This window comes from Salvelinus fontinalis, chromosome 39 (assembly GCF_029448725.1).
Source record: "Salvelinus fontinalis isolate EN_2023a chromosome 39, ASM2944872v1, whole genome shotgun sequence".
Classification (NCBI taxonomy): domain Eukaryota; kingdom Metazoa; phylum Chordata; class Actinopteri; order Salmoniformes; family Salmonidae; genus Salvelinus; species Salvelinus fontinalis.
In genome coordinates this window covers 18,457,077-18,477,237 of record NC_074703.1, presented here as the reverse complement: position 1 = coordinate 18,477,237, position 20,161 = coordinate 18,457,077, and the positions used below count along the sequence as shown (strand labels likewise).

General features: G+C 45.2%; 1 protein-coding gene across 2 annotated transcripts in view; it reads left to right on the top strand.

The window, feature by feature from the left end:
* LOC129838720 (synapsin-3-like) overlaps positions 1-20,161 on the top strand; it is a 139,881-nt gene that overhangs the window by 96,813 nt on the left and 22,907 nt on the right. For both annotated transcript variants that reach the window (XM_055905876.1, XM_055905875.1), the window contains exon 7: positions 17,491-17,553. In XM_055905876.1, the coding sequence (XP_055761851.1) occupies positions 17,491-17,553 (63 nt within the window). The remainder of the gene's footprint in view (positions 1-17,490; positions 17,554-20,161) is intronic.

Genomic DNA, 20,161 nt, shown 5'->3' with positions numbered 1-20,161 from the left:
TATTTGTTCAGGGGTACATGTACAGTACGTATATCCTGGAAATTCTTGGAATCCTTCCTCTAGACAAAAAATAAACAAGCCGTGTCTGACTAACTTTGGAACAGAATAGAATCAGATGACCACAGCTAAAGTCCAGTTTTTACCAGATCTGTTTTTTTTATATGCAGATGACATGACATGTCAAAACTTCAACAGGAGATATGCAAGGCCATTGTTAACCATTAATACCATAACCTCTGTTGAGCCATTGTCAGGTTGGAACATGACGGAGTCATCATATTTGTTGCATTCCTTGTCGGGTCAGAGATTGGAGACTTATTAGGTTTCTCTGGGGGGGGTAGTTAGCAGTGACGTTTATCATTTTCTTTTAACTGAGCTTCTCAACTCAATCAGGGTGGTGTCCACCATTTCCATCTGATGTCCCCGAGGATTCTTCAAACAAATACTCCAATAACCACATAACGTCTTTGTTTCTTTGTTTATGTCACCATGGCCTCAATTTAAGCCTCAGTCAGTGTAACTTTTTATAGTTATTATCTAGCATTTCTGAAGTCACTGTCTATAAAAAGATTGCGACTAAGAGAATGGCATGATGAGGGAGTCACAGCCTTGCATGAACTCTTTGTGATATCTCTCATGACGTTTCCATATGACCCCATCTGTCCTTTCCACAAAAAACGTCATAGGACCTTCTGGAAATGTTGTTGTCCTAAGTAGGCCAACGTACTGTAAGCAGAATGCAGGCGCATAATCTCATCTCTAAAAATCTATGTGTAGAAAAAATGCCTGTTATTTCGGGGAGGCTTCGGGGAGCCTGGGGAGGCATTGTGCGCTAAGAGTTGTTTGAAGGCCCTACAGTATGTGTGGTTCTGTGGTTCTGTAATGACAAAAGGGACCAGGCGGTGACTCAGAGGAAATACCTTTCATGTGACTGACAAGCCGTTAAATAGACACAGGAAGAGGCGAAAGTTGAAAAGATAGCAGCGCCGAGAGAGGGTGGGGGATCGCATCCAAATGTGCATGACTCACTGGGGTTCCTGCCTGTTGGTTCTCCTACGCTACTCCCTCTCCTACATGCCATAGTGCTTAAGTGGGACATGGCCCCCTTTTCGCTTTACTGCTGTTTATTTTGAAGAAAACATGTGAAATACTACAGTGTATGAGATGAGCAATGTACATAGTGTATGGTAGTAAAACCAATCAAGGTTGACAAGGCTCAAGTTTACACTACATTCCATCCCCCTAACCAAACACAATGGCCTGAGTGAATTCACTTAGGCTAACTCACCCACACATACAGTGGCTTTAGGCATTGGTAGACATTATCCCTGCGTGCCAAACAGGCCTGTGAGACTAATAGAGGGTAAGTGAGAGATTATTTAATTGAAACTTCCTGGACGTCTGGTCCTGCAGGTCAAACAAACAGTCAACCATTCAGTCAACTGGTGTCGGACTTAATTTGTGAGTGAAGATATTAGGTGTTGGGCATCAATCTTTAATCGGAAAGGAAGCCACTTCTTGTGCGATAAAGTCAAAGCATTCTATCTCTGATGTGTCAGCACAGTGTGATGCCCATTGTTGATTGTGAAGCTACTCTAGGATCTACTTCCTATCCGCTAGGAGGTCAACTAGGAAACCCGGAAGCATTATCGTGACCCTGAAATGTTTTCATCTCTGTATTTATCAGCAGCTCATTCATCTACACCGCATTTTAAAACATTTCATTTTCAAAGCAAGATGTCACGCACAGCTCCTTAGCTTTTGATGGTGAAACCCATTCTATCTCTCTGGTGAAACCACCGTCAGTTCACTGTTCCCATTAACTAACAGTGAGATTATGGCTATCAGTTCATGTTCAATGGAGAGCTTTGACTACTAGGAAATGAAAACACGTCCCAGACCCTGACCTGTGCTCTCCATCTCACTCACAATGGGACTCCCGCTCCCAGTAGTTAAAGTATGATAAACGGTCAGTGACTTCCGACACGCTAGGGCCAAGTAACAACCACACCGCTTCACTGCTCTGTACCAGAATCCCTCTTCCCTCCCTTGCATACTGTACAGTACATATTTGGTGAACTGTCAAACCGTCAGAGTCAGAGAAACCCCCAAAATTACTATGTTGCATTACGCCATGAGACAATGAGACACTGCACAGCAGTTGGGATACACAGGAAGCATGACAGCATGGAAATAGCTCCTTAGAATTCCAAGAGGCTAAGGGAATGCAGGGTAGTCGCGGTAACAGGCAGTCCTATGCTGAGCACAGTAAAAATGACTTTCCTATTTACTTTGGTCATATAAGGCTGTCTCATTGACTGACCACTGAAAGGGCTGTTTGAAATTATTTAGGTTTACCATTCCAATGATCTATGTGCTGTCAAACTAGAAGATAAACCCGGTAATTGTACACTGTTTTATGAGTAACTGGAATCGCTGTCATTGGGTGTTTTTATATTGTTGCTTAGCCTTCTCATCCTTGCGACAAGACAGGGACAGCCCCTCTAAAACAGAGAGGTGCGGGGGACTGGCTTAATCGACGTCCACGTCATCGGCGCCTGGGGATTAGTTGTTGTTGGGGGTTAACTGGGCAGAAGAGCAGATTTTTCCACCTTGCCGGCATGGGGATTCAAACCCCATGCTCTTAATCAATGCTCTTAATCGCTAGGCTACCTGCTAGCTTTCAACCAATGTGTTATTGTACTGTGCTCCTATGCATTCATTGGCATCTAGTTCTAGTAGGATTCCACTGGCAGTTTAAAATGGGCCAGTACGTGTGTTTCCTCTTACAGCCCTTCCCAGAAACAGAAACAATTGAGGAAGGGAAGGTGAGTGGGAGGAGGGGGCTTAGCTAATCAGTCAATGATGATGGCTGGACTGGAGACCAGTGATTCATGGGTAGGGAGGTTGGAGGGCCGTGGGTTCACCGGATGTAGACGTCACACTGCGTGGAGACAACCATATGTCTCTGAGGGAATTGTGGGAACCTAAATATAGACATGATTTCACAAGAATACCCCTATTAGTTGTTGATGTTTTCCCTAAACGCATTACCATAGCATGTGGTCAGTTTGATATCATATGACTTAATGGTATTCATATCTGCCCACTACTATAATTACACTGAATGTGTTCACTACATTGTGTTGCGTAGATAGTGGATATTGTAGCTCTATGTATTGCATTTACAAGGACCCGTGGCTTACATGCAGCAACCCTAACACACGGACTTCATTTTTGTGGTAGCGATTGAACCATTGTTAGTGGTGATCTAAGAGGGTGTGGGGCTTACTGTGGCCTGTGAGTTATGGAGGATTGTCCTTTATCCATCAGCATGCTGTCATTGTGCTTGGCTCGCCCTCTGCTCCCCCTCTGGTAATGGTGAACCAGGCCAGACCATGGTCCATGGGGTGTGTGGACTAGATGGACCACGATTGACCGCGGTTGACCGCGGTGTTACCGGACAAACTGCTGTGTGATGTACCGCAGCTCATCCCATGTCCAGATTTACTGATGCCTGGAATCTCCCCTCAGCACCGCAGGAGAACCTGCACAAACATTTATCCACAGCATCATGGGAACATTGTGGTGTTTCACAATAACGTTTCTAACTGTCCTCAAATTGATAGTGGTGTTTGGGCAACTGAGGATGGCTAGGCCTTTTTAGAGGAAGAATGCATCTATGATGTCATAGTCCTTTAGAGAGTTTCGATAAATGTTTAGTCTCACCATTATAATGGAACAGTGTTTTTGTCTTAGTTCTTCAACTGCCCATAAAGTGACTGTAAGTGTTGTATACATTGGGGGGATTGGTGGCTGTAAATTCAGTTTTAAAGCAACATATTAGACTTGGTTGTGTATAAAGGACAGTATACAAAGTGCAGATTGTGAGAAAGCAGCTTGGGAGTGCCTTTGCGTCACCCAATAATGATTAATGTTGTCTTTAGAGAGAGGGCGTATAGCCACACTGGGAAGACTCCCTCAATTTACTGCTTTACTGGACATGAAGCAATATACTCAAACCACACTCAAAACCCTCACACCACACTTGCAATTCATTGTAGCTCCCTGAGTGACTCCCTGTCACTCCTTCTTGTACAGTATGCCCTATCCAGCTCTTCCTGGGTAAAAAGAGGTCAGGCCAGGCGATCCTACCACTATTCTACTCCGATGTTGTTCTCTAGACAAACCGTTTCCTTCACCATGCTAAACGGAGCCCTTTTCCAGATGAGGAAGTGGATCTGCCCCGGGCAATGAGGATGGAGCTGTCCGGCCAGGGTTTGGTCTGAGTGAGACATCAAAAGCAAGGCGGCCAGCTGCCCGGGACTGGTTCTACGGTAGAGGTTGGCTCTATCGCTCCCTTCTGCTGGTATAAATAGAGCCGGGGTGTGCCACATCCAGCTGTTCCAAAATATTTTCCCCCTTGATGTTCCCAATCCCTCTCGCTCTCTCTTCCTCTGTACCGGGGCCTCATTGAAAGCAGTGGCTGTGCTGACATTTGGGCTCTGGTTTTGTGTAGTCTGCAGAAGGTTCCCCTCCCTCTTTTGCCAAAAGGAGCTGCCTGTTCCTTCTATTGTTTTCCTCAGGCGTGCGGTAGAGTAAGAGCCAACATCGACATGCATGTGTATGATCACATGTGCTTAGAAATAAATCTTGTGAAATACAGTATAGGTCAGAGGGTAGAGCTAATATTGCACGGAATGACCATAACCTTTGATGGCTTATGTACAGTGTCTTCGGAAAGTATTCAGACCCCTTGACTTTTCCCACTTTGTTACATTACAGCCTTATTCTAAAATGGACACACATTACTCCATAATGACAAAGGGAAAACTGTTTTTTAGAAATAAAAAACAGAAATACCTTCCATAACTATTCAGCCCCTTTGTTATGAGACTCGAAATTGAGCTCAGGTGCATCCTGTTTCAATTGATCATCCTTGAGATGTTTCTACAACTTGATTGGAGTCTACATCTGGTAAATTCAATTGATTACACATGACTTGGAAAGGCACACACCTGTCTATATAAGGTCCCACAGTTGACAGTTCAAGTCAGAGCAAAAACCAAGGAATTGCCTGTAGAACTCTGGGACAGGATTGTGTCGAGGCACAGATCTGGGGAAGGATGCCAAAAATGTTCTTCAGCATTGAAGTTCTCCAAGAACACAGTGACCTCCATCATTCTTAAATGTTAGATGTTTGGAACCACCAAGATTCTTCCTAGAGCTGGCCGCCTGGCCAAACTGAGCAATCGTGGGGAGAAGGGCCTTGGTCAGGGAGGTGACCAAGAACATTGTCCAGAAGGACAACCATCTCCGCAGCACTCCTCCAATCAGGCCTTTATGGTAGAGCGGCCAGACAGAAGCCACTGCTCAGTAAAAGGCACATGACAGCCCAATTGGTGTTTGCCAAAAGGCAACTAAAGACTCTCAGACCATGAGAAACAAGATTCTCTGGTGTGATGAAACCAAGATTGAACTCTTTGGCCTGAATGCCAAGTGTCACGTCTGGAGTTAACCTGACACCATCCCTATGGTGAAGCATGGTGGTGGCAGCATCATGCAGTGGGATGTTTTTCAGCGGCAGGGACTGGAAGACTAGTCAGAATCGAGGCAAAGATGAACGGAGCAAAGTACAGAGAGATCCTTGATGAAACCCTGCTCCAGAACGCTCAGGATCTCAGACTAGGGTGAAGGTTCACCTTCCAAAAAGGACAACGACCCTTAGCACACAGCCAGACAACGCAGGAGTGGCTTCGGGACAAGTCTCTGAATGTTGTTGAGTGGCCCAGCCAGAGCCTGAATTTGAAGCCGATCGAACATCTCTGGAGAGACCTGAAAATAGCTGTGCAGCAACGCTCCCTATCCAACCTGAAAGAGCTTAAGAAGCTCTGCAGAGAAGAATAGGAGAAACTCCCCAAATACAGGTGTGCCAAGCTTGTAGCGTCATTCCCAAGAAGAATCGATGCTGTACTTGCTGCCAAAGGTGCTTCAACAAAGTACTGAGTAAAGGGTCTGAATACTTATGTAAATTACATTTTTCAGTTTTTTGTAAAAATTTGCTACAATTTTTAAAAAAAATTGTTTTTGCTTTGTCGTTATGGGGTATTGTGTGTTGATTGACCAGGGGAAAAAACGATTTAATACATTTTAGAATACGGCGGTAACGTAACAAAACGTGGAAAAAGTTATTGGGTCTGAATGCTTTCCGAAGGCACTGTATGTATATCCAATCATTTTTTCACGCTTGTTTAAGCTCTAAATCTTGCCCCACGCTTCCTAAAGTGAGCATTAGCACGAATGGTAACAACAACGTCATCAATTAAACAGAGTGCTCTCACCCTTCCCTTAGGCTTATCTCACACCACCTGAGGTGCGAATAACCTTGTAATGGGCCTTGCATGTTATCAGGCTATATAATGCTGTGTATGTTTTTCACACCGTAATGTAGGTTAAACATGAAGTGATAATCAATAACACATGTACAGTACGACTTTCAGCTCAGTGAATCTATGGCAGTTGATCGATGCCATGAATCACCCAATTGGTTCAATGTTTATTTTTAGATTCAGTCTTACATGATCTAGACTCATTTAATTCAGCTCAACACCATTTATACTGTAGTTGTATGCACGGTACAATCCTTACTGAATTCTAGTAAGTGGAGGACCTACAGGCAGAGTCCCAACCTGTAAACTGTCTTTCTTCAGCCCTCGGCTTTCCCATTTAACTCTGAGTGGCGGACTGCGACGTCTGAGTGGCCACTCAGTGGTGGATTTCCCAACAGCCCCTCTCTTCCTGTTCGATAAATCCCCCGGGCCAACACCCTCTCCTACAGCCACTGTGTGTCCCGGGACTCCTGGCCGTGTCAGAACAACTCTTGTTTCCCTTCTAGCTGGGAGATTCTTGACTCTATGGTCTGTACTTCCTCATCCGGACAGATGTTAATAGAGAAGGAACCGGTCACTTTCCAGAGGCCTATAGAACTCCACAGTATTAGCATCTGTTCTATGTCCCGGCCTTGTTTTATTTGCTTAGCCCACTTTCTTTCTTCTCTCCTTATTTGTTAATCCATTGGGCCACTTTAGGGCTTTGGCTCTGGATATGGATATGGGGGGGTTCAAAACCATTTCCTTTGCTCCTCATTTAGGCCTTCGCTATGAAACATTTCCCAGTTCCCTCAAGTGCCACTAGAACTAAATTGTTTTGCTGTTGTGCGCCTGTAGAGTCCCCTCATTGATCAGTGTTTTGGAGGGATACTTGAGTATTACATTTTGGCTGTCCTATCACATCTTAACCCTGCTTGCAAAACTGGATAATTGACTGTTACCAGCTGTTTAAAGCCTACCTCTCTCAATGCAAATTGCCTGTTGAACCCCATTTTAAATTGAGTAAACAAAGTTTGTGATGCCAGTCATCTGTTCTATCAACACCAGGACCTCGACCATCTGCTCCAAACTCCCGATGCCAAATTGACTTTTGGAATGTTTTATTTGTCCGTTGCTTCATTAGCATAAAATAAACTTTTCCAAAAACTTTTACTGCAATTTCTAAACATCATAAATCAAGACATGAGAAATAAGCAACTGCATCATGAGAAGAGGTATGAGTAATGACATAATAATTGTCATCATGTTGTGAACATGAAACTGATGGCAAAACTGGTTTTATGCCTCCTCCTGACTATCCGTTGAAGACCTTTCGGTCAGAAACATAGTGTTTTGAACTAGAACGCAATAAAAGTGCAATTTTCTGTTATCAACCAATCTTTTCTCTGTATGCCTCCTCTAAGAGGCCAATGTCCAGAGGTTCACAGCTTTCCCGATCCCAGGATCGAGTGACTTTGCTGGGTGTAATTGCATACATTGCCTCCTTACTTTCGCAGTCGTTTTTCCAAAGACCCAGTATACTCTAGCCTAACCCTGGAAAATGGGAATGTGACATCTCTTTCCATTTTAGACAGAGAGGAATGCCCTGCCGCACTAATCGTTTCTGCAGGACTGGCTCTGCCAAAGGCCCTGTCTGTCCCATTGATGTTGGTTCTCACTTTTTTTCAAATGTAGACGCCAGCTGAAATGTAGCTAGGTTAGGGAATTGATGAGCACTAATAGCCCTGCTGCATGACTCTATTATTGCACCACCACAGCAAAGTTGGATTGAAATAGCAATTGTTTTGGTAGTGGTAGTGTCTATTCTACTTAGGCTATGCATTGGGGGGGTATGACATAACCTCCACTCATATCTGTGTTTACGTAAAATAGATGGACTCTGAGTGAAGTAGTGGCCATGTTCTGTTATTAAATCGTATTGGTTAACACCTGCTCGATCATGGCTTGAAGGGAAACTGGAGTAGGAAGCATGAAGAGTTCCCTTTCATTAATTCTGATTCCTCGATTAGAGCACCAGTTAGAACTAAAGGTGTTCATACAGTAAGACTTAGCATGAATCGTGTCCATATGCCCAGTATTTTCTCAGCATTTGTCAGAGTGTATTCCTCAGAACATTGTGCAGATGTCCAAAGATGACTGAAATATCTCCGAAAGGCCAGCCATTGACTCAATTAGAAGTGCCACCGACATTGCTTACTTCTAACATCTTCCTTGCCTCTCTCTTCGAAACCCATGAACCATTCGCAGGTGCCTTGCCCAAAGTGTTCAGACTCTTCGCCATCAAATACATCTCTATCACAAACTTGGTGTTCGGTATTCTGAGGAAACTTCCACTCTGGAAACTTCCATCGCTGAAAATAGGCTGCCTGTCTGTTTTCCAGACAGATGTTTCCCTCATGGAAACACACTCGGATCAGGATGGATCCTAACGTAAGCCAGATGACCCTGAATTCCATGACCATAATTATCATGCCCCATTAGCAGCCTGTAACGCTGAGCATCCGATGCATAGTTTGCGGTGGCTGGTCGGTAGCGCACGGTTTACCATTACTGTAAATACAACTTAAACAGTGTGTCGTCTGGTCTCTCTGTCTTCTGGGAACAGTGTGTCATGCCGGTGTCACGTTGGGAGAGGTGTGTTATGTCTACGGCTTAATTCAATTTGTACAACTACAAAGGCCGTGGCACGTTTATCTTGTGTAGTGACTTGGCTATGATGAAGTGCAGTGGTTTACTTACAAAGAAGATGTCAAATCCCTCGGATCCAGTGTACATTTGAGTGTGGGTTTGAAGATGGCGATGATAGATGGTTGGCTCTAGGTTAAGTGTTTTCTTGACGCTCCAAACACTTGTGCATTTACCACACCAGAAACAATTTAAAGACCTCAGAGAAACCACTGAATGACCTGATGAACAAGAAGATGTTCTGACAGTCTGGTTTGGAATATGTAGGTATTCATCCATTCACTCCACCTGTTTAAAATGTCAATGTAAAATATTCATCCTCGACTTTCAGGTTTGATCTTGATTTTGTAAAGGTTTCATCAATCCACAGAATACTTTCTAGTTACTACAGCACATACCTATATACAGTACGGCAATAGTTCTGAGGTTTTGCCATGCTGATTTCAAAGAGGCAGATCAAATCCACTCAGGCCAAGTGTGTGAGTACAGTCAGTAATTTGCGTGTGCTTCGTTTGTCTCTCAAGGCCAAGTTCATCTTTGAGCAGTGTTTTATGTGGACAGGCTGTCTTTGGTTTCGATGCCAGGAGATCTTTTTGAACAGCGGCCTGGGTCAGGGTCCCCCAGCTCTCCTCCTCTCCTCGTCTGCGTAAGTCTTTTCGCTGCTGTCCGCTTCCTTGATGTGGCAGCTTTGAGCGGCCATCGTAAAAATTAAGAGATCATACAAATGCAGGGATGGATGAACCATGTGTTGTGTTTTGGATAAATGATGCGCCCCCTTAGAATGACTCTACCCCCTCGAATCAGAGCTTCATATAAGTACATATTTACAATGTACATCTAACTATTTATCCATCTGGCCTCACTCCTGGCTAATGTTGTGGAGAATGTTTTTTGTTTGACCTTTCACCCTCAACTCTCAGATCGCCTTTTTGTCTAGCCGCTCATTGTTTTATTAATTGCCAACCAATATATGAGGTTTTACAATAAATGTTTTACAGTACCACTGGAACATTGTACATTATATTAGTGCCACGCCCCTACTTCACAAGGGTCATTGGGCAATTATAATGGTCAAATAACTTTTTAGGTCCCTCCATTATAACTGTGGTGATTCACTAAGGATGGCTATTTGGGCACAGATGTTACGTGACAATTAGCCTCGGTCCAACATGATGACACCTGCAGAGGCGGGGTCATTGGATGACTCATGTCCCCTCTCAGTTTGAAGTGCTGCCCTTTAGTTTGTGGAAAATTCCATGGGCCCTATAAGACTGGTTCAAAAAAATTCTTCAATGTTTTACCTAATTTGTCTGCATGCCAACAACCCAACATTCAACTGAACTTAACTTTATAATTGAGTGAGGCGAGGGGACTGGGGGGATTTATGAATGTGACACAGAGGTGTTTGGAGGTTAGGGAAGTGTGATTCACGACAGCCTTCGGCCCTAAATGATCCCCTTGTCTGACTTTCACACGCAGAAAATATATAGACTGAGTGTTTTGGCCCGAAGGATGGGCTTCCCTGAAGTATGTCCATTAGGTGCCAGACCTGGTCGTCTGGTGTGTTACTGTAAATGACGGCAACCTCATGTTGTGAAACCAAACCTAGACTGGTGAAATCACTGGCCATATAATTAGCTTTTGTGTGTGTGTTTTCTCAATTACTTTATCATACTTGAACACATTGTTAATGGTTTTCGGGTGGGAACAAGAAAGCCAAGTACAGTAATTCATGCAGCTGTGAGAAAACAAAAGCTGAGACAAATCAAAATGTACAAAAGGCCCACCAGGGATATTTTATGGATAGGAATCTCTGGGTGGATGTTTTGCTGAAAAACCTATAAAGGATATATAAATCCCTATTGTAATACAGTCTGGACTAATAACATAGTTTCCATAACTCCCCATTTTATGTCAGTGACATACAGTCTGTAATAATATAATAATTTGTAATAATTGTCTTTGGATTGTTTAAACAAATGCCCCCCCCCCTGAGTATTATCGTAACTACTGAAGATGAGCGGTTGACAGTGAATCAGTGAATCAATACAAAACAGTGAGCTCATGTCTCAGCCAGAGATGGTGTTATGCCAGGTTTAGTGTCTTGACTTATTTGTCCCTCCCTCTGATGTTCCGTGCTGCCAGTGTAACCTCACGAGATAGGATGTGGTCTCTTCCCTACACAGTGTCTCCCGTCATTGCCACATTGATGGGAATGACTGGGAGGTGCGCAGGTTATACATCCAGACAGAGTTGGCGGCCACAAATCTGCCCGCCCAAAATCTCCTCTGTCATTTCAGGACAGGCCCCTACAGGGAAACCACTGTCCTCAGTCATTCTCATACACATGTTATATCAGGTGTCTCCCTGCTGCATAGCTCACTTGTACTAAATACAAGATGACTCAGCTTGCGTCTGAGGCTGAGTGAATGTTATTTTCTCTGGCAAATGGAGATTTCCATTTAAAAAATAGAACTACCTACCACCAAGGGCCATACCTACCATAAATGGTCAGTTACTGTTGATCGGTATGTAGCTTATTCTTCAGAATTTAAATTATGAATTGAGAGATACATTGAGGAGTCCATTTTAGGGTTGTAAAATTCCGGTAACTTTCCCAAAATTCCCTGGTTTTCCGGAAATTTGGGTTGGAAAATTCCGGATTTCCTGCTTATTCCCTCCTGATTTCAGGAACCTTCCAACCAGGATTTCTGAAAACTAGGGAATTTTGGAAAAGTTACCGGAATTTTGCTACCCTAGTCCATTTATCTTTCTATGAGCCAATGTGTGTCACCTAAACAGAGTACAGTTGAAGTCGGAAGTTTACATACACTTAGGTTGGAGTCATTAAAACTCGTTTTTCAACCAAATTTCTTGCTAACAACCTATAGTTTTGGCAAGTCGGTTAGGACATCTACTTTGTGCATGACACAAGTCATTTTTCCAACAATTGTTTACAGACAGATTATTTCACTTATAATTCACTGTATCACAATTCCAGTGGGTCAGAAGTTTACATACACTAAGTTGACTGTGCCTTTAAACTGCTTTAAAAATTCCAGAAAATTATGTCATGGCTTTAGAAGCTTCTGATAGGCTAATTGACATAATTTCTGTCATTTGGAGGTGTATTTGTTGATGTTTTTCAAGGCCTACCTTCAAACTCAGTGCCTCTTTGCTTGACATCATGGGAAAATCAAAAGAAATTGTAGACCTCCACAAGTCTGGTTCATCCTTGGGAGCAATTTCCAAATGCCTGAAGGTACCACGTTCATCTGTATAAACAATAGTTCGGAAGTATTAACACCATGGGACCACGCAGCTGTCATACTGCTCAGGAAGGAGACGTGTTCTGTCTCCTAGAGATGAACATACATTGGTGCGAAAAGTGCAAATCAATCCCAGAACAACAGCAAAGGACCTTGTGAAGATGCTGGAGAAAACAAGTACAAAAGTATCTATATCCACAGTAAAACGAGTCCTATATCGACCTAACCTGAAAGGCCGCTCAGCAAGGAAGAAGCCACTGCTCCAAAACCACCATTAAAAAAGCCAGACTACGGTTTGCAACTGCACATGGGGACAAAGATCGTACTTTTTGGAGAAATGTCCTCTGGTCTGATGAAACAAAAATAGAACTGTTTGGCCATAATGACCAAGCCGAAGAACACCATCCCAACTGTGAAGCGTGGGTGTAACGGCAGTCATAATCCTCTTCCTCGGAAGAGGAGAGGCGAGAAGGATCGGACCAATACGCAGAGTGGCTAGTTTCCATAGTGATTTAATAATTAACAAAAACAATATGCGATACAAAATAGCTACCGTGATAGTCCTGTGTGGCGGAACACTGACACAAGAACAAACACCCACAAACACACACGTGAACCCCGGCTGCCTAAGTATGATTCTCAATCAGGGACAACGATTGACAGCTGCCTCTGATTGAGAATCATACCAGGCCGCACACAAAACCCCAACATAGAAAATAATACATAGACAACCCACCCCAACTCACGCCCTGACCAACTAAATAAATACAAGAAAAAGGAAAAACAGGTCAGGAACGTGACATAACCACCCCTTAAGGTGCGAACTCCGGGCGCACCAGCATAAAGTCTAGGAGAGGGTCTGGGTGGGCGTCTGTCCACGGTGGCGGCTCTGGCGCTGGTCGTGGTCCCCACCCCACCATAGTCAAATCCCGCTTCCTTGGCCTCCTTCCAATGGCCACCCTCCATATAAACCCCATTGGATTAAGGGGCAGCTCCGGACTGAGGGGCAGCTCCGGACTGAGGGGCAGCACCGGACTGAGGGCAGCACCGGACTGAGGGGCAGCAGCGGACTGAGGGGCGGATCCTGGCTGGCTGGCTCTGGCGGATCCTGGCTGGCTGGCTCTGGCGGAACCTGGCTGGCTGGCTCTGGCGGATCCTGGCTGGACGGCTCTGGCGGATCCTAGCTGGACGGCTCTGGCGGATCCTGGCTGGACGACTCTGGCTGGTCCTGGCTGGACGGCTCTGGCTGATCCTGTCTGGTGGAAGGCTCTGGCTGATTCTGTCTGGTGGAAGGCTCTGGCTGATCCTGTCTGGCGGAAGTTTCTAGCAGCTCCTGTCTGGCGGACGGCTCTAGCGGGTCCTGTCTGGCAGACGGCTCTGAAGGCTCAGGACAGACGGGCGGCTTTGAAGCCTCAGTACAGACGGGCGGCTTTGAAGGCTCGGGACAGACAGACAGCGCTGGGCAGGCAGGCAGCTCAGACAGCGCTGGGCAGGCAGGCAGCTCAGACAGCGCTGGGCAGGCAGACAGTTCAGACAGCGCTGGGCAGGCAGACAGTTCAGACAGCGCTGGGCAGGCAGACAGTTCAGACACTGGCTGCGCTGGAGAGGAGGAAGGCTCTGACAGCGCTGGACAGGTGGGAGCAACTGGAGAGAGAAGACGGAGAGACAGCCTGGTGCGGGTAGCTGCCACCGGAGGGCTGGTACGTGGAGGTGGCACCGGAAAAACCGGACCGTGAAGGAGGACACGCGCTCTTGAGCACCGAGCCTGCCCGACCTTACCAGGTTGAATGGTCCCTGTAGCCCTGCCAGTGCGGCGAGGTGGAATAGCCCGCACTGGGCTATGCTGGCGAACCGGGGACACCATTTGTAAGGCTGGTGCCATGTATGCCGGCCCGAGGAGACGCACTGGAGGCCAGATGCGTTGGGCCGGCTTCATGACATCCGGCTCGATGCACTACCTAGCCCTACCAGTGCGGCGAGGTGGAATAGCCCGCACTGGACTAAGCACGCGTACTGGGGACACCGTGCGCTTCACCGCATAACACGGTGTCTGACCAGTATGACGCCCTCTCACTCCACGGTAAGCATGGGGAGTTGGCTCAGGTATCCTACCCGGCTTTGCCACACTCTGCGTGTGCCCCCCCCCCCCCCCAAGACATTTTTGGGTTTGACTCTCGGGCTCCCAACCGCGTCGCCGCGCTGCCTCCTCATACCAGCGCCTCTCTGCCTTTGCTGCCTCCAACTCCGCCTTGGGACGGCTATATTCTCCTGGCTGAACCCAGGGTCCTTTGCCGTCCAGGATCTCCTCCCAAGTCCAGGAGTCCTGTGTCCTCTGTTGCTGCTGTCGATGCCCTTTACCACTCCGCTTGATCCTTTGGTGGTGGGTGTTTCTGTAACGGCAGTCGTAATCCTCTTCCTCGGACGAGGAGAGGCGAGAAGGATCGGACCAATACGCAGAGTGGCTAGTTTCCATAGTGATTTAATAATTAACAAAAACAATATGCGATACAAAATAACTACCGTGACAGTCCTGTGTGGCGGAACACTAACACAAGAACAAACACCCACAAACACACACGTGAACCCCGGCTGCCTAAGTATGATTTTCAATCAGGGACAACGATTGACAGCTGCCTCTGATTGAGAATCATACCAGGCCGAACACAAAACCCCAACATAGAAAATAACACATAGACAACCCACCCCAACTCACGCCCTGACCAACTAAATAAATACAAGAAAAAGGAAAAGCAGGTCAGGAACGTGACAGTGGGGGTGGCAGCATCATGTTGTGGGGGTGCTTTACTGCAGGAGGGACTGGTGCACTTCACAAAATAGATGGCATCATGGGAAAGGAAAATTATGTGGGTATATTGAAGCAACATCTCAAGACATCAGTCAGGAAGTTAAAGCTTGGTCGCAAATGGGTCTTCCATATGGACAATGACCCCAAGCATACTTCCAAAGTTGTGGCAAAATGGCTTAAGGACAACACAGTCAAGGTATTGGAGTGGCCATCACAAAGTCCTGACCTCGATTCCATAGAAAATTTGTGGGCAGAACTGAAAAAGCATGTGCGAGCAAGGAGGCCTACATACATGACTCAGTTACACCAGCTCTGTCAGGAGGAATGGGCCAAAATTCACCCAACTTTTTGTGGGAAGCTTGTGGAAGGCTACCCGAAATGTTTGACCCAAGTTAAACAATATAAAGGCAATGCTACCAAATACTAATTGCGTGTATGTAAACTTCTGACCCACTGGGAATGTGATGAAAGAAATAAAAGCTGAAATAAATGATTCTCTCTACTATTATTCTGACATTTCACATTCTTAAAATAAAGTGGTGATCCTAACTGACCTAAGACAGGGGATTTTTACTAGGATTACATTTCAGGAATTGTGAAAAACTCAGTTTAAATGTATTTGGCTAAGGTGTATGTAAACTTCCGACTTCAAATGTATACCTATTATCTGGATTCTAAAGCTCTTTGTACTATTTTTAGGGATTTCAAGTGGTTGACTCAAATGGATTTCAAATGGATTGTGTAATCATGACTATATCACTCACAGAGTTTGAAAGTGGATTATAAATTCACAATTACACTTCCAACTCATACACATACTAAAGTTGATTTCAGCCTATGATGGATGAAAGCTCGATTGTGTTATCTTGCCAGTACAGCTCGGGGCTGTAGTTTCAAGATCTCTCAACACGGTTGGCACTGATGTCCTAGCATCCTCGCGTCTGTCGAAGAGTAGAGCGCTGTGATGATCAACACCAACAAGGCAACATCCAGACCGGCGGTTTTCTCTGTTCTGTTCGGTCCTGTCCGCTGACAGCCAGACGAAGGGTGGATAAAACGATAGCAGCAGCTGCCTTTGCCCGAGCTGATCTGTCAGGACTGAGCTCACGGCTGTGTGCGTACTCTGGCTGTGTGCCCTCTGCTCTGACTGAACATCTCTCTGCTTATCTAAATGTTTTCTCTCAGTGTGTGTCAGGAAGAGTCTGTGTTTTTGTACCCAGGCCCACCTTATAACTCTGATGTTATATTGTACCGTAACGACTGCATTAAAAATGTTAAGTGATGTCACAGACACACCCCATTCATGTTGTTCAGGTAATGTACTCCTCAGAAGAATACTTTATAGACAAATTAACCGTTTTTGTCATACCATATCACGACTTGACATGCCATATTATATTATTAGCACCGCCATAACACCAACTGGCCAGGTTTCTCTAGTGTAATATATACATTTGTGTCAGAATGCATGTCACTGATGTGATGGCTTTGATACTGTCTAATCTAACTAACTATAGAGAACGATGACGCAAACTCTCCAGCGAGTCTATATCTCATTTCTGTGTGCCATTTCAAACAAGTGGGGGGAAAATGAGAGATTTAGAAAGTGGTTTCAAACTGGATAAACCCTCTCTTTAGATGACATTCCTATCTAACAATGCTATCAGGGGATCGATCAGTGGCAAGAATGTGTTTAAAGAACACGTTTGAAGTCGTCTGTTGACGTTTCATCCTCCTCTCACGTTGCACACCACGCTATGAGAAAGCCCATGATGTCTGCGGTGGGGCTGGGTTCTCTAAACTCATCCCAAGAAGCTGTGGCTGTGGTCTCTCGCTTTCTCATTTCCCAGAACTTCTCTTTTGTGTCATAAACCAACATTCTTCAGAAAATACCTCATGCTTCCCTAAATTGGGAGGCTTTAAGTTCAATGTGGTAGTTCCATAATGGTCTTTGAGAAGTCTTTTCTCTTTAAATTAGGTTTTGATTCTATACCATACGCCAGGTCTGAGCTATGCCTCGCAATTAAGTTTAGGGAGGAACTTTTGTTTTGCTTTAAGTAGTCAGTCACTCACATGCACCTTACAGTTCAATCATAGCCAATTCATAGTCGTGGAGCCCTTGTCAATCATAGTAGGTATAGATAGACACTGGTTGTCATTATAGGGACCTCAGTGTAGCTCTAAAATGCTTTCCCTGCTCCACAGCCCTGTCACGCTAACCATTACGATATCAAGGTTGCTCTTCTTTAGTTGGTATTAGGACTAATGCATTCTGCATGTCCTCTCCTCTGCCGGTGGTTTTCCAGACTGTGGTAACGTTCTACTTTGTCTTCTTTTCCAGGTGACAACACCAACGTTCCCCGTGGTGGTCAAGATGGGCCATGCCCATGCCGGCATTGGCAAGGTAAGCCCCCCCCCCCCCCCCCAACACACACACACACCACCACCACTAAGGTGTGGGCACTCCCTAGCCGCTCAACTCTCCACCCCACCATTCCATGTCTAGTCTTGATTTGTTTGTGTTTGTAATGCTAACCTATTACATGCTGTGCAGTTAGGAGTTGAGCTGTACATAACAGACCAGGCTCCTTATCTCTTCTCTGTGTATCTCTGAGCTTGCCAAAGTGATGACGGCATGACATCCCTTCCATAAGCAGACTATCAGTCTCGGAGAGGAGGTGGAGAAGGGTGTGAAGCTGAGCTGGATCTGGTCCTTGTCGAAACCCATGATCTCACAGCCTGTCTGATAGGAAGGGACTTTGGGGGATTTTTCAGGGGGTTTACATGTTACTAAGGAGTTAGGGAGGAGATGTGGGCATGACATGGGCATCGGCATGCTGATCAGTGTCGGGATCTGAAGACCTCTTCTAGTTAACTCATTAAGGCCTGGATATGCTACTGCGAGTGTGAGTCTGCAGCGGTGCAAAAAAATAGACAAAGCTAGATCATGCATATATCCTCATTTCTCCTTATATCTTATTGCTCCTCTTTGTTTCACCATGTTGTTCTACAGGCCATGTTGTTCTACAGCTCATCCTCCATCGAACACAACATTCTAAACTCTGGAGAGAAGCCGTCTCATAACCCCAAGACTATTTTTCTCGTTAGACCATTGTAAATAACAACAAGGATTAAAACAAGCATGTGACTGTTCGCCCCTGGGGCACCCAGGCACCGGGCAGGCAGCATAACAACTAGCTAAGTGGGTCATTAGCAAGTGGCACCACCACAGGGTGCGCGCAAACACACAGAGAAGCAAGCAACATACACACACACACACTTTCAACAGCATGCAGTTCAGTGAACAGCCAACCAAAGTGAGTGATTACTAGCCCCAAATGGAGCCCACCTTCCTCACATATAATACAGAACCTCCCGGGCCGAGTATATGTGCGTGCACACAGTACACAGGGGGAAGCACGCCCTATACGTTTATCCCCCCTTTCCATCTGAAGGTCTGGGTGGGGTTTCCTCTTTTACAGGAACCTGGAGTGCTATAGAGTTCCCACATGCCCTCTGGATCACTTAGCATAGGCCCATTGTAGACCAGGACCTCACTTAACTCCCCTGACCTCACAGAGGACTTAGAACTGGGGGAGAGAAGAGGGTCTGGATGTAGGCCATTCAAGTGCTTCACATGGCTTTTAAGTTGAGCTGAGAGACTCTTGACAAAAGACATTGGTTAAAATTCAAGTATCTGGAGTTGTGGAATTGGGACTAGGACTATGGCCAGTGTTACGATTTTCAGTTGTTTTAACGCTACGTTTGCTTAACCTAATGTAATGAAGTGCAGAGGGTTTTCACTTCAACAGTTCTTTATGATCTGTAGCCTAAGTTAAATGTTACGGCAACATCTTTAAGGTTGACAAGGTGAATAACGTTAGAAGTAGCCAATCATGATCTTTTTTTATCTTCCCACCCTAGTCTAACGTCAATCCATTTTGTTGTTGTTTTTTATGAAATCAGATCTCAGGAAGAGACCTTTACAGCCTGTCCATCGCATGGAGTTGTTAATCCTGGTTTGGGGAGTTAAGAATTGCTCACTAAAGGGTAGACAGGCTTAACAGACACTAGAGAATATTTCATAACCATTGAAACTGGGCAGTGTCCAGAATCACGTTGCTTTCCACCTCACCCAGCACTTGATCCAACTGCCAGTACATACCCTCTTGATTACCTTATGGTTTCTGCGTCCAGTATTATAGTTGACTTTATTTACACCATGGTTTGGCTTCTTTTTCTCTGGCTCTCCAGAGGTATTGGGTTATACCTTTGGAACCACAGTGGGTAGCCAAGTACACAAACACTTTCCTCATATGAACAGAGGAAAACCATTTCCCCCTTGTCTAGCTACCTCCACCTCTATGTCAAACATACTCAAGATGCTAAGTACGAATCTTAACAAGTAGTTATGACAAACAGAGAATGAAATGCCTCATCCAAAAAGTGGGCCAACTCAAGCCCTCCCTTATACAGTGGGGCAAAAAAGTATTTAGTCAGCCACCAATTGTGCAAGTTCTCCCACTTAAAAAGATGAGAGAGGCCTGTAATTTTCATCATAGGTACACTTCAACTATGACAGACAAAATGAGGGGAAAAAATCCAGAAAATCACATTGTAGGATTTTTTATGAATTTATTTGCAAATTATGGTGGAAAATAAGTATTTGGTCAATAACAAAAGTTTATCTCAATACTTTGTTATACTGTATACCCTTTGTTGGCAATGACAGAGGTCAAACGTTTTCTGTAAGTCTTCACAAGGTTTTCACACACTGTTGCTGGTAATTTGGCCCATTCCTCCATGCAGATCTCCTCTAGAGCAGTGATGTTTTGGGGCTGTTGCTGGGCAACACGGACTTTCAACTCCCTCCAAAGATTTTCTATGGGGTTGAGATCTGGAGACTGGCTAGGCCACTCCAGGACCTTGAAATGCTTCTTACGAAGCCATTCCTTCGTTGCCCGGGCAGTGTGTTTGGGATCATTGTCATGCTGAAAGACCCAGCCACGTTT